The 11,216-nt window shown below is 45.0% G+C and overlaps 2 protein-coding genes across 2 annotated transcripts in view; both read right to left on the bottom strand.

Annotated features, from left to right (window-relative positions):
• The window catches only part of UBXN7 (UBX domain protein 7), a 32,119-nt gene extending 22,220 nt beyond the window's left edge, over window positions 1-9,899 (bottom strand). The window contains exons 1-3 of the mRNA XM_018560375.1: window positions 9,785-9,899; window positions 4,654-4,801; window positions 1,946-2,010 (exon numbers count right to left, since the gene is read on the bottom strand). Coding sequence (XP_018415877.1) covers window positions 1,946-2,010; window positions 4,654-4,801; window positions 9,785-9,842 — 271 coding nt within the window. The 5' untranslated portion in view covers window positions 9,843-9,899. The remainder of the gene's footprint in view (window positions 1-1,945; window positions 2,011-4,653; window positions 4,802-9,784) is intronic.
• RNF168 (ring finger protein 168) overlaps window positions 3,182-11,216 on the bottom strand; it is a 27,557-nt gene continuing 19,522 nt past the window's right edge. The window contains exon 9 of the mRNA XM_018560357.1: window positions 3,182-3,192. The gene's annotated coding sequence lies outside the window, so the exon portion shown is untranslated. The remainder of the gene's footprint in view (window positions 3,193-11,216) is intronic.

Raw genomic sequence — 11,216 nt, forward strand, 5'->3', positions numbered from 1 at the left:
GAAAGAAAATGTTGCTGAGATAATAAAGAACAAACACATAACCTTGAAAAATACCTTTGTGAGCTAAACAGGAAATGTGAATTAGATTTGCAAGGACGACATTTGTAACAGTGTTAAAACTCGACCTTGGGCACAAAAATTGTAGTGAGCTCATCACTGTGCCGCACATAACTTATGCAGAGCTGGAATTCAGCAGGTTCACTCACTACAGGCTGTATGAGGTAAATTACAGGAGGAGCAGATACAAGACTGTCACTCATTACAAAGAGAGAGAGCAGCAATGACCGGTCTTTAGTACAGGAAGTGCAGCAATTGTTTCATGCTGGATCACTGCACAGATATAGAAGAAACACACGACTTCAAGAACACATACGGCTCATGTACTTAGATAACATTTAATTAGCTTCAATTAGCGCTTGTTAAAATAACAAAACCAGTTTTTGCTGTAATATTCCCCGTCAATCCAGAGGTTTCCCCTGCAGTACATTTTGTTCTGCAGCTAGATGTCCTCAGTCTGATGAAGAACATTATTCAACCCAATTCCTCTGAGCCCAGGTCTTCCTTGACCTGCCCTAGCATGTGGCTAGACAGTAAAAGGAGACACATCAAAGTGACAAGCTCATCTGTCTGTCACTCTGCTTTCTCCTCCTATCAGCATGCTTGTCAGCATTATTGGCTCCTTGTACTGCTTCTTCATCTCACACTCCAGCTCTGCTGTACAGTGACTGATCAAAGGCCAAATGCAGCTGCTTACATTGCTCACATTTTTTAAAAAAATACATTTAACGATGGATGATTACAACGCGGAGTTATTTTTTGGCCAGGGTACAGCTTTAACAAAAATTAATACTATATTTTTTGTAGACAGTACAAATCAATAAGGCAAGGGAAATTATCCTGGTGTGCGCAGTGTCATTATGATTTAGGTATTATACAGTGTGTGTATAATATATATACACACACACATTATTATTACAAGGGGGTTGATGAGCCCCCCCATGTAGTAGTAGTAGTGACAAGTCCTCTTGATGGAGACGTCAGGGGTCTATTATACCCTGGATGCCTCTCTCCTGTCAATCGAAGTTGATAAACAGAGTTACAACCTCCTGCATGCAACCTGGACTTTCATAGCCCTGACCAGGAAGTGCTCAGAGCTTAGCATTCCCAGGATCATTCTCTGCAGGAGACTACTCTGCCATCCTAATTATGTCTCCAGTGGCAGTGGAGGGGTTAAAAGGGCCCAGGATGTGACCGGTATGGTTACCTACAACCACTCCTACAGAAGTCTGTAGTACCCTATTGGAGATCAAAGCAGCCTCCAAAGGGTGCTGCAAATGAAAGTTAACCGTTTATAAACGCTCTCCCAGCACTGGCCACTTGCCAGGACAATGTTTCTATACAGATGGCAGACAGGAAGGGGTTGGGATTAAATAATTATGTAAAAATTATTTAGGTAGACAAGGTAACTGACATATACTGATGGTGGTCCTTTAAGTCTAGGCACCTATGTTTAAATGACCACATGTCATAAAGGATTCATTAATATGGAGGTACTGTTGTTCAAACGTTACGTTCCATATAGACTCTATTTACAAAGCTTCAACACAAGGATAAAGCTCTCTAAGTTAAGAATGTGACTGTCATTTTCTAATCTCATTGGACTCATTTTGAAAAGAAGTATAGTTATCCTCGTTTGTTATTTTTATGAACTGAGCCTATCGTGTTAAATACAGAACGTTATGTCACGTTATAGATTTCTTGGGAATATATCGATGTTTTCTGCTCAGAGGCAGTATCCAAACCCCAGACATGAACAGACCTCTTTTGTAAACATAAAGATACTTGTTCTGCTGATACAGAGTCTTCTTTCACTATGTAAACAGATTAGCGTCTGCACCTTTGGGACATTAACCAGGTTACGGTTTACAACATGCAAGCCTCTTACCGCCAAACATTTCAGGCTCCACCAGGATTTCTTGTTTCTGTGGAATTGGTGCGCGCACTTCATCTCTATCAGAAGAAGAAGAATTTAATTACAAGGGGGAAGTATAAGAGGCTTTGTCAATTTTGGTTAATTTTTTAAAGGTTTACAGGGGGTGTATCATATCATCTTTCCAATTACTATTTCATTCAGACAGCATACATGACCCTCAGTCTATGAAGTACAGCTCAGTACACTTAGGTTGTAAACTGCAGTAAAACTGATGAGGTTTCCATTAGCAACCAACCAGATTCTTTATAAAAGATTGTGGCTTCTCCTCCGCTACAACCTACAGATACATGTTTGAAAATAAGCGCCATTACTGTTAAAAATAAAACATTCAGCCCTTTTCAGAATAGGATGCATAAGGTTTCTGCTGGACAATAGTCAAAGCTCCAGTGTTGTCCTGTGAAGGATGGTTTAAAGATCTACAGAAAAGTGAAGTCGGCCAGCAGCCGGTGGCCCACAGATATTATCACGTCTAATGCCGATCTCATGGCCCTGCATTATACACAAGGACGCTGAAGGACAGTCCACAGGCCCGAGTGCTTCTAAGATAATTGCTAAATCCTTTCAGATATATACAAAATTGCTTGCCAACGTAATTTCCCCATAATCTCTGAATTAGCGTATTCTTATACAGGTACAAGATCTTTACACCCACTCAACTATGCCCAGCATACACTATATTGCCAAAAGTATTGGGACGCCTGCCTTTACATGAACTCCAATGGCATTCCAGTCTGTGTCCGTAGGGTTCAATATTGAGTTGGCCCACCTTTGCCGATATAACAGCTTCAACTCTTCTGGGAAGGCGTCCACAAGATTTAGAATGTTTGATAATTCTTCCAGAAGCACATTTGCAAGGTCATGTACTGATGTTGGATGAGAAGGCCAGGCTCGCAGTCTCCGCTCTAATTCATCCCAGAGGTGTTCTATCGTGTTGAGGTCAGGACTCTGTGCAGGCCAGTCAAGTTCCTCCACCCTAAACTCCCCCATCCATGTCTTTATGGACCTTGCTTTGTGCACTGGTGCGCAGTCATGTTGGAAAAGGAAGGGGCCATCCCCAAACTGTTACCACAAAGTTGGGAGCATGAAATTGTCCAAAATGTCTTGGTATGCTGATGCCTTAAGAGTTCCCTTCACTGAAACTAAAGGGCCAAGCCTAACCCCTGAAAAACCACCCCCCACCATAATCCCCCTCCACCAAACTTTACACTTGGCACAATGCAGTCAGGCAAGTACCGTTCTCGTGGCAACCCCCAAACCCAGACACGTCCATTGGATTGCCAGACAGAGAAGTGTGATTGGTCCCTCCAGAGAACGCGTCTCCACTTCTCTAGAGTCCAGTGTGGTGTGCTTTACACCACCGCATCCAACGCTTTGCATTGTACTTGGTGATGTAAGGCTTGGATGCAGCTGCTCGGCCATGGAAACCCATTCCATGAAGCTCTCTACACACTGTTGTTGTGCCAATCTGAAGGCCAGATGAAGTTTGGAGGTCTGTAGCTATCGGCTCTGCAGACAGTTGGCGACTTCTGCGCACTGGGCGCTTCAGCATGCGTGGACCCGCTCTGTCACTATAAGTGGCCTACCACTTCGTGGCTGAGTTGCTGTTGTTCCCAGTTGCTTCCACTTTGTTATAATACCACTAACAGTTGGCCGTGGAATATTTAGGAGCAAGGAAATTTCACAGAACACCTGAATCCAATGATTTGGAGGGGTGTCATCCCCACACAGGAGGGAGCTGTGTGGGGATGAATTGTTTGAGAACGTGATGGTTGAGTGGTTAGGTTGAGGTCGGATAGGCTTCCCTGAAGAGACGAGTCTTAAGGGATTGCCTAAAAGGCAGTCAGAGTGGGAGATAGACGGACAGGTTGAGGTAGAGAGTTCCATAGGATGGGAGAGACTCTAGAGAAGTCCTGGAGGTGAGCATGGGAGGAGTTGACGAGAGAGCTGGAAAGCAGGAGGGCTTGGGATGCGCGGAGCGGGCGGTTAGGGTGATACTTTGAGACCAGGTTTGAGATATAGCCGGGGGCAGAGTTGTGGATGGCTGTGAGTGGTTGTTAATATTTTGAATTTTATCCTTTGGGCGAGTTGAAGCCAGTGTAGGGATTGGCAGAGGGGGGGTTGCAGACACTGAGCGGTTGGCTAGGTGAAGGAGTCTAGCAGCAGCCTTCATAGTAGACTGAAGGGGGGATGGCCTGTGTAGAGGTAGGCCAATGAAGATATGATTGGGTATTGGTAGGTTGAGCAGAAGTTCATCTTATTTACCAACATTGATGTGTTAATTGTGGCTGGTATCTGATGAACTGGCTGAAATTCAAGCCATGGGTGGCCACTCTCCACCAGACAAAAAGTCGATTTGTCAATTCATTTTTGTTAAAGGAGCCAATCAAAAAATGTTCAGCTGAACAGTGTTTACATTCAATCAGATGCAAGCACTGTCTGGGTATTGAATACAATAGCTGTCAGCAGGGGATTCTTCCATTCACACTGTTTAGCGAAGATGGAGGAATCCGTTAGATTAATAGTGTATGGCCACCTTAGGCATTGTGGTGTACGGTTGGTTCCCTGTAAGAAAAGGATGATACCAGGTAAACATACAAGATGATTCAACAATTATGAGCGTCACTACCACATGCCATAAAGGACAGGCTTTATTAACTTACTCGTCAGCAGGGCGGGCACTGGATGCCCCTGCAGAACTTGTGCTTGGCTCCTCTACAACACCACCGCCATCCAGGAACATAGTGACAGCCATTTCTAAGTTATGATTGCATGCTTCTAGCATGTGCTTGCCCACACTTTCACTGGCTCCTGTATGGAAACAAATAATGTCACTTCTGTGTTATGCAGATTGTTGTGAAAGAACTTCCTTTATTCACAAAAGTATTATAAAAAGGTGCACTCATCTGAAATCGGATCAGCAGCTAAACCTATGGCAGTTAGCATATGACAGGGCTGGACAAAACTCAGGAGCCAGGTCGCCAATGCTCCTTAAGTTACAGCTGGAGCCTAACTTTTGAGGTTTTGTCTAGTTGTTGTCAATAGAGCTGGCTACTAAAAAAAATCCTGTTGGCTTCTGAACTGGACAGACTGGTTCCTGAATTCCATATTCATGTGTCTACCTCTAGCATTTGATCGCTGCTCTTTGCATTGTCTTATTGAGTATACCAGTCACTTCAGCTTAAAGGAGAACTATGAGGCGAGTGCTTTTCACTCACCTCATAGTTCTAGCCAACCTGTGACAATGAGACGGTCACAGGTCGGCTCAGAAGATCGGGAGGTGAGGGAACACATACCGGCGTTCGCTCACTTCTCGATCCGGTCACAGCTCTCTGCCGTGAAAGAGGAGGGGCTGGATTCCCCCCTCCCCGCTCCGATCCTCCAGCGCTGAGTGGCGGAACGGACGGGGGAGGGGGCGGGTACAGCTGGCTCTACCTCTAGATAGGGAGAGCCAGCTGTCACTCACGCAGCTGGGCGGATCTAGACATAATTGTCGGGATCTGCTTCAGCTGCGGCGTCTCCGTATACCGCAAGCCGTAGCTCGCGGTATACTGAGCCTAGGGTGACGGGAGGACGCTAGTTTGTGTCCTCCCGTTACCCTAAGGAGAACTATGGGGAAAAGCATTAACCCCATAGTTCTCCTTTAAGCTGGCCATACACCTATAGATTTTTTTTCTGTCTATAATCAGATGGAAAGAGTGCAACAGATTCCTCCATCTACACTAAACTGTGTGGCTGGAGGAATCTCCCACTGGGCCAAGCTTCAGTATCTTGCTAGTCGGCCCCGCTGGCTCTCAAAAGACCGGAACAATGCTGCATCCAATCAGATTGTTCAGGCATTTTGAGAGCCAGCGGGGACGACTAGGAAGATACTAAAGCTTGGCCCAGTGGGAGATTCCTCCATCACACAGTGTAGCATAGATGGAGGAATCTGTTGCACTCTTTCCATCTGACCAGAGAAAATCTGCAGAATATCTATAGGTGTATGGCCAGTTTTAGACACACCCCTCATGTACCACCTGATATGATACATGACATGTTTCTGCTGGAGAAACAGAGGCAACAGATATGAATTTGTGTCACTCTAATCTAGGGCTGGACAAATCCCAGAAGCCAGGTTGCCAATGTCCCTTAGAATTTACAGCTGGTGCCCAATTTGGAAGGTTGTAAATGGAGCAGGCAAAAGAAAAATCCTCCTAGCTCCTGGATTCCATATTTTTGTGCACATCCCTGTTCTGATCAACATTCATCTTAGCAGCCAGTGTAGGCAATTCCACTTGCAGACAATCCTCTGTACTGTTTCTATGCGTTTCCGTAGCAGGCCATGTAAGCACACTTCCCTACCTGAAGAAAACCCACATGATTGTGTCTAAACCAATAGAGTGAAAGTCACCGTCCCAAGCGGGCTTCACTTCAGCCACATTGGGGTAAAGAAATAACATTTGAATGTGTTTATTTCTAGTGTCACTGGACAGGAAGTCAGCCACATACTGCAAAGCACAATACCACTTATAAACATATTCAAGTCTGACAAACTCCTGAAACCTTTAGGGCCCGTTCACACCATATGCAGTTGTGATGCAGTCCGTTTATTTCAACAGCGCAGTTAAAATACATCCCAATGCTTTCTTATGGGCTTTCTTGTGCCTAATTCCCACCATTGCAGTCGATTCAACTGCAGTCAGAAAAGGTACTGCTTGTCCTACTTTAACGGCATCAAAACGCATTAAACGCGGTGCAAACGCAACGGAACACATACAAAAAAAAAGAATGGCTAAAGTCAAAACTAGCACCATGCCAGCCAACAAAGAAAGCATGACTGAGCTCCCAAACGTACAGAGGAAATGCTCTGACAGGAAAAGGAAGTGACCTACATGCATAATTAGCAATTTTAGTGCAGTTAAAAAACGCATTGCAAACACATCAAAACGCATTGCAGCGCAACTGTGCAGACGCACGCAGTTGTGATGCAGTTTCTGGTGTGAACTAACCCTTAGATATTTATTCACAAAAAATTATTATAAAGCCCAAATATCTGAAATGTATATTTTTGAACTCTATAAACACACCACCAATGTAGGTAGATCAGGAAGCTGTGTTTTATGTCATCAGTGCTAGTATTTAGAACGATCGCGCTCATTCAATGGTTCAAATTCTCTACAGCCATTATATATGTTGAGTTACTTAAAGCCACACTCTGGGCAGAATGGGAGACTTTCGGTGCAGGATGTAAATGAACAATGGAGACTGGGCCTCCCGGAAGTATTCATCAGTGAGGGGGAGGGAGGGATCGGTGAGGTCATTCTAAAACACCCAAAAGAATAAGTGTACTCTGTTTAAAAGCGTGCTTAACCTTTATATAAAACATTTTTATTGTACATTTTTGTACAACATTTTTAGTTGTACTTACTGAAAAATCTTAGTTAGCTTTGCCCTTTTATATAATGTTAAGACAGAGCAGAAAATAACAAAGTTATACTCTCCCGATCCTCGGAAGCCGGTTTGCTTGAGCCTAGACAAAAGCAAGCACCTAACCCTTGCAGTGCAGGGGTAGCCTCATTACACGGGTGAAGAAAAAATGTCCCCAGAGTTCTGCTTTAAGGAGGGAGCTGTGGAATTATGTTTACCAGAATTAACCCCATCTGTACTGTACTGTGCTGGCAGATTTCATTATTTGTAAAGTAGACATGCAGGGCTGTCTGTCCTAACAAAGAACTCCAGGTCTGGGTGGTACATTGGATGATAAGGGTTTCTTCATACCAAGTGCGATGCAGAGCAGTTGCAGAACACATCAAAACTGCATCCAATGTATTCCAATGGTATTTTGATAGTTCACACCACAGCGTTCAGTTTCTAGAGCATGTAGAAAAACTGCAGCATGCCCTATTTTTTCTGCTCTGGAATGCACCAAAACGCATGCAAACACCCTGGAACACACTGAAAGCCCATTTTAGGCTACACAGAAGAAAAAAAAAGTCCCAGAACGCATCAAAAACACGACAAAAACGCAGCAAAACACACAGCACTGCATGTGCAGAAACTCACGCAGATCTGGTCCGGATTTGGTGTGAACAAGCTCTTATACACTCTAAGTGTGCCCATACACTGTGCACACTTCCTCCACTTGTTCTCGATAAACTGGCCGGAATTTGCACAGTGGGTGCTGCTGTCAGCGCCCTTTCAGCCGGCATCCCTCGATCAGCTGATCGAAGGAGCCAATGGGAAAATCTTCGTATGACCAGAGGTGGCAGACAATGAGCTGCCGACTCTGTTCGGGTATTCTGACAGTGGCTGGCAGCCGCTGTCAGGATACAAAAGAAACAGCGGGAATTCGTCTTGTAGCGTTGATGGAGGAATCTGCTCTATTTTTTGTTATGCAATGTATGGTCAGCTAAAGGTACGATGTGTGAACGAGAACACAAACATATTAAGCGGCCTTCTCAAATATGACGGCAACAGTGGAAATACACTTTGAAGGAAAACTGCCATAAGAGAAATACTTAAAGGAGAACTATGGGGTCAGTGTTTTTCCCCATAGTTCTCCTTGGGGTAACGGGAGGACACAAACTAGCGTCCTACCGTCACCCTAAGCTCAGTATACAGCGAGCTACAGCTCGCGGTATACTGAGACGCCGCACCTGGAGCGGATCCCGACTTAGATGACGGGATCCGCCCAGCTGCATGAGTGACAGCTGGCTCTGCCTATCTAGAGGCAGAGCCAGCTGTACCCGCCCCCTCCCCCGTCCGTTCCGCCAGTCAGCGCTGGCAGATCGGAGCAGGGAGAGGGGAATCCAGCCCCTCCCCCTGTCACGGCAGAGAGCCGTGACAGGATCGAGAGGTGAGGGAACCCGGTATGTGTTCGCTCACCTCCCGATCTACTGAGCCGACCTGTGACCGTCTCATTGTCACAGGTCGGCTTAGAACTATGAGGTGAGTGGAAATCACTCATGTCATAGTTCTCCTTTAACATGACGTGGCCAAGCTCTCCTTCTGAAAGTGCTAGTTTCTTATTTGTCATTCTTATCCTCAGCTTCAGCCGTTATGATCCACTGACCCAGATCAATAGGATATAAGGACTTCAGACTCTTCTTATATGCCTAAATGTATTGGTTTAGAAACCCCCAACTAAGAGAATTACACATAAATTACCCGCGCATTCGCAGTGCCTGCCTGCCTATGCCCCTGCAAGGGTTAAATGTTTAGAAAGTCTAGGGGGGCTGAGGATTACGGTGTAATACTTACCTTCTTCCTCTCTCTGGCGCTCTTCTCTTCTTCCTGACATTCCCCCACCGTCCTCATGTACCATACATGGCTAATGGGAGTGGGACACTGCAAAGGTAATTTGTATGCAATTCCCTAAGTTGGGCTTTAAATAACTCAGGCTGAAATTTGATCGGCAAGAACAAACCCATTCCTAAATGTGTGTAATGTGCCCCAGAGGGCACACAGGACACCCCTTTATAAACACTGCTACACTGTGTATATCCGTATGCTCAGTTTCTGAGGATGGTCCAGAGGACTCCTGACAGATCAAGTCACTGATCACACCAAGAGGGGAAGTTATCAAATCTGCAGCAGTCAACCATGGCAACCAAAAAGCTTCTATCTTTCAACAGCAAAGCTTAACTGAACTGAAGGGAGACGCTGATTAGTTGCCATGGGCTACTGCTCCAGTTTTGATAAATTCCCCCCAAGTGTTTTTAGGGCTCCTTCATTTGTGGGCGTGTCTTCTGACCTGATCAGCCCACTGACTACCCCGCACACAACCCGAGCACATGTAGTCACCCCTCTCACCGGTGATGGAAAGGAACTCCTTCAGTAGCTGAGCTGACACCCCACAATCCGCCTCCATCTTCCCCGCGCCAAGCAACAACAAGCCGTGACGTCACCAACCTGCGTCGCTGCCACCACCTAATGCCCCCGCCTAGAGCACACACAGACACAAGAGGAAGATTTATCTCCTCGTCATTATGTCGCCGCCCCGCGACAGACACATTCAAACACTGAGTAGACTTCGGCTCAGAAAGTTTATTTGTGCTTGGTTTGTTAACCTGACCACCCAGTACGCAGTGTTGTAACGCTCTTAGAAGTTTTGTTCTGAGGTTTTGGCCTCCATGTAGTCGTGGTCTTGACGGCGGCCATGTTTCTGGAGACCAGTATATGTGCATTTCGAAGGAAAAAAATACCTGTGAATGAAAGACAGAGATTAAAATTGAGTGTGTCTTCTGGAAATGTATCTTGCCTTATTCTAGACGTAACACTTATTTCAAACAAACTTTATTGACCATATCTGTTAAGTTAAGAACATTTTAAAGTAGGTCCTGGAATCGCTGTTACCATGTTCTGCTATGGTGTATTCTTCCATAAATAGAAACATGAAGTGTAACTCCAACTGTAATAAAGTTGTCAGTGGTGCAGTAAATATAGGCTGCATTCATACATTTGCATTTTTGTATGGTGCACGGTTGCAAAAAAAATAGAATTCCCAGCTCAAATCTGTGCCCCTCTCCCACCAACCCCTCTGCTGGTACGGGAGTACTATCCCTACCCCTGTACTCCCCTCCAGTGCAGCCCTGGTGGGGCTCGCACTCGCAAATTATAAGCGAGTAATTGGTCAGAGCGGTCACCTTTTTGCTAAGAAGCGTTTCTCATTGGTCATCATGGTCAGGTGACCGCACTGACCAATGAGTGCTCGCAACTTGCGAGCAAAATTAAAATCCATAGCGCAGGGCTGCACTGGATGACAATTACAGCTCTGCTCCCGAATATATCAATAAAAGGGCAGAGAGCTGTCACATAATGTCAACAAAGGGGCAGAACAAGTCAAATGATGTCACAACTCGCTCCGCCCCTTTGTTGGCATACAGGAGCAGAGCTGTCATTCTACGGCAAGAGTTCATCAGGATTGGTCGTGCCGGCTATTTTTTTTTCCAGCATGTCAGCGGCCGTCGTCCATCGTGATTGATGTGGATCTACATTGCTGGAAGACATGATTGACCTGTGGGTTATATCGATTTTTTTTTTTTAATGAAGGACTTTTTTGTAGTGTTCTGTGTTTATTTACAATTTTACTGTATTTGGTGAATGAGTAAGGGTAACAACTAGAGGTGCACCGAAATGGAAATTTTAAAACCGAAACGAAACCAAAATAAAAAAAAATGTCAGGCCGAAACCGATACCGAAAAAAAAAAAAAATATTTTTTTAAATATTTTATTTTTTATAAAC

Source organism: Nanorana parkeri, unplaced genomic scaffold, assembly GCF_000935625.1.
Source record: "Nanorana parkeri isolate BGI_ZX_2015 unplaced genomic scaffold, ASM93562v1 scaffold452, whole genome shotgun sequence".
NCBI lineage: Eukaryota > Metazoa > Chordata > Amphibia > Anura > Dicroglossidae > Nanorana > Nanorana parkeri.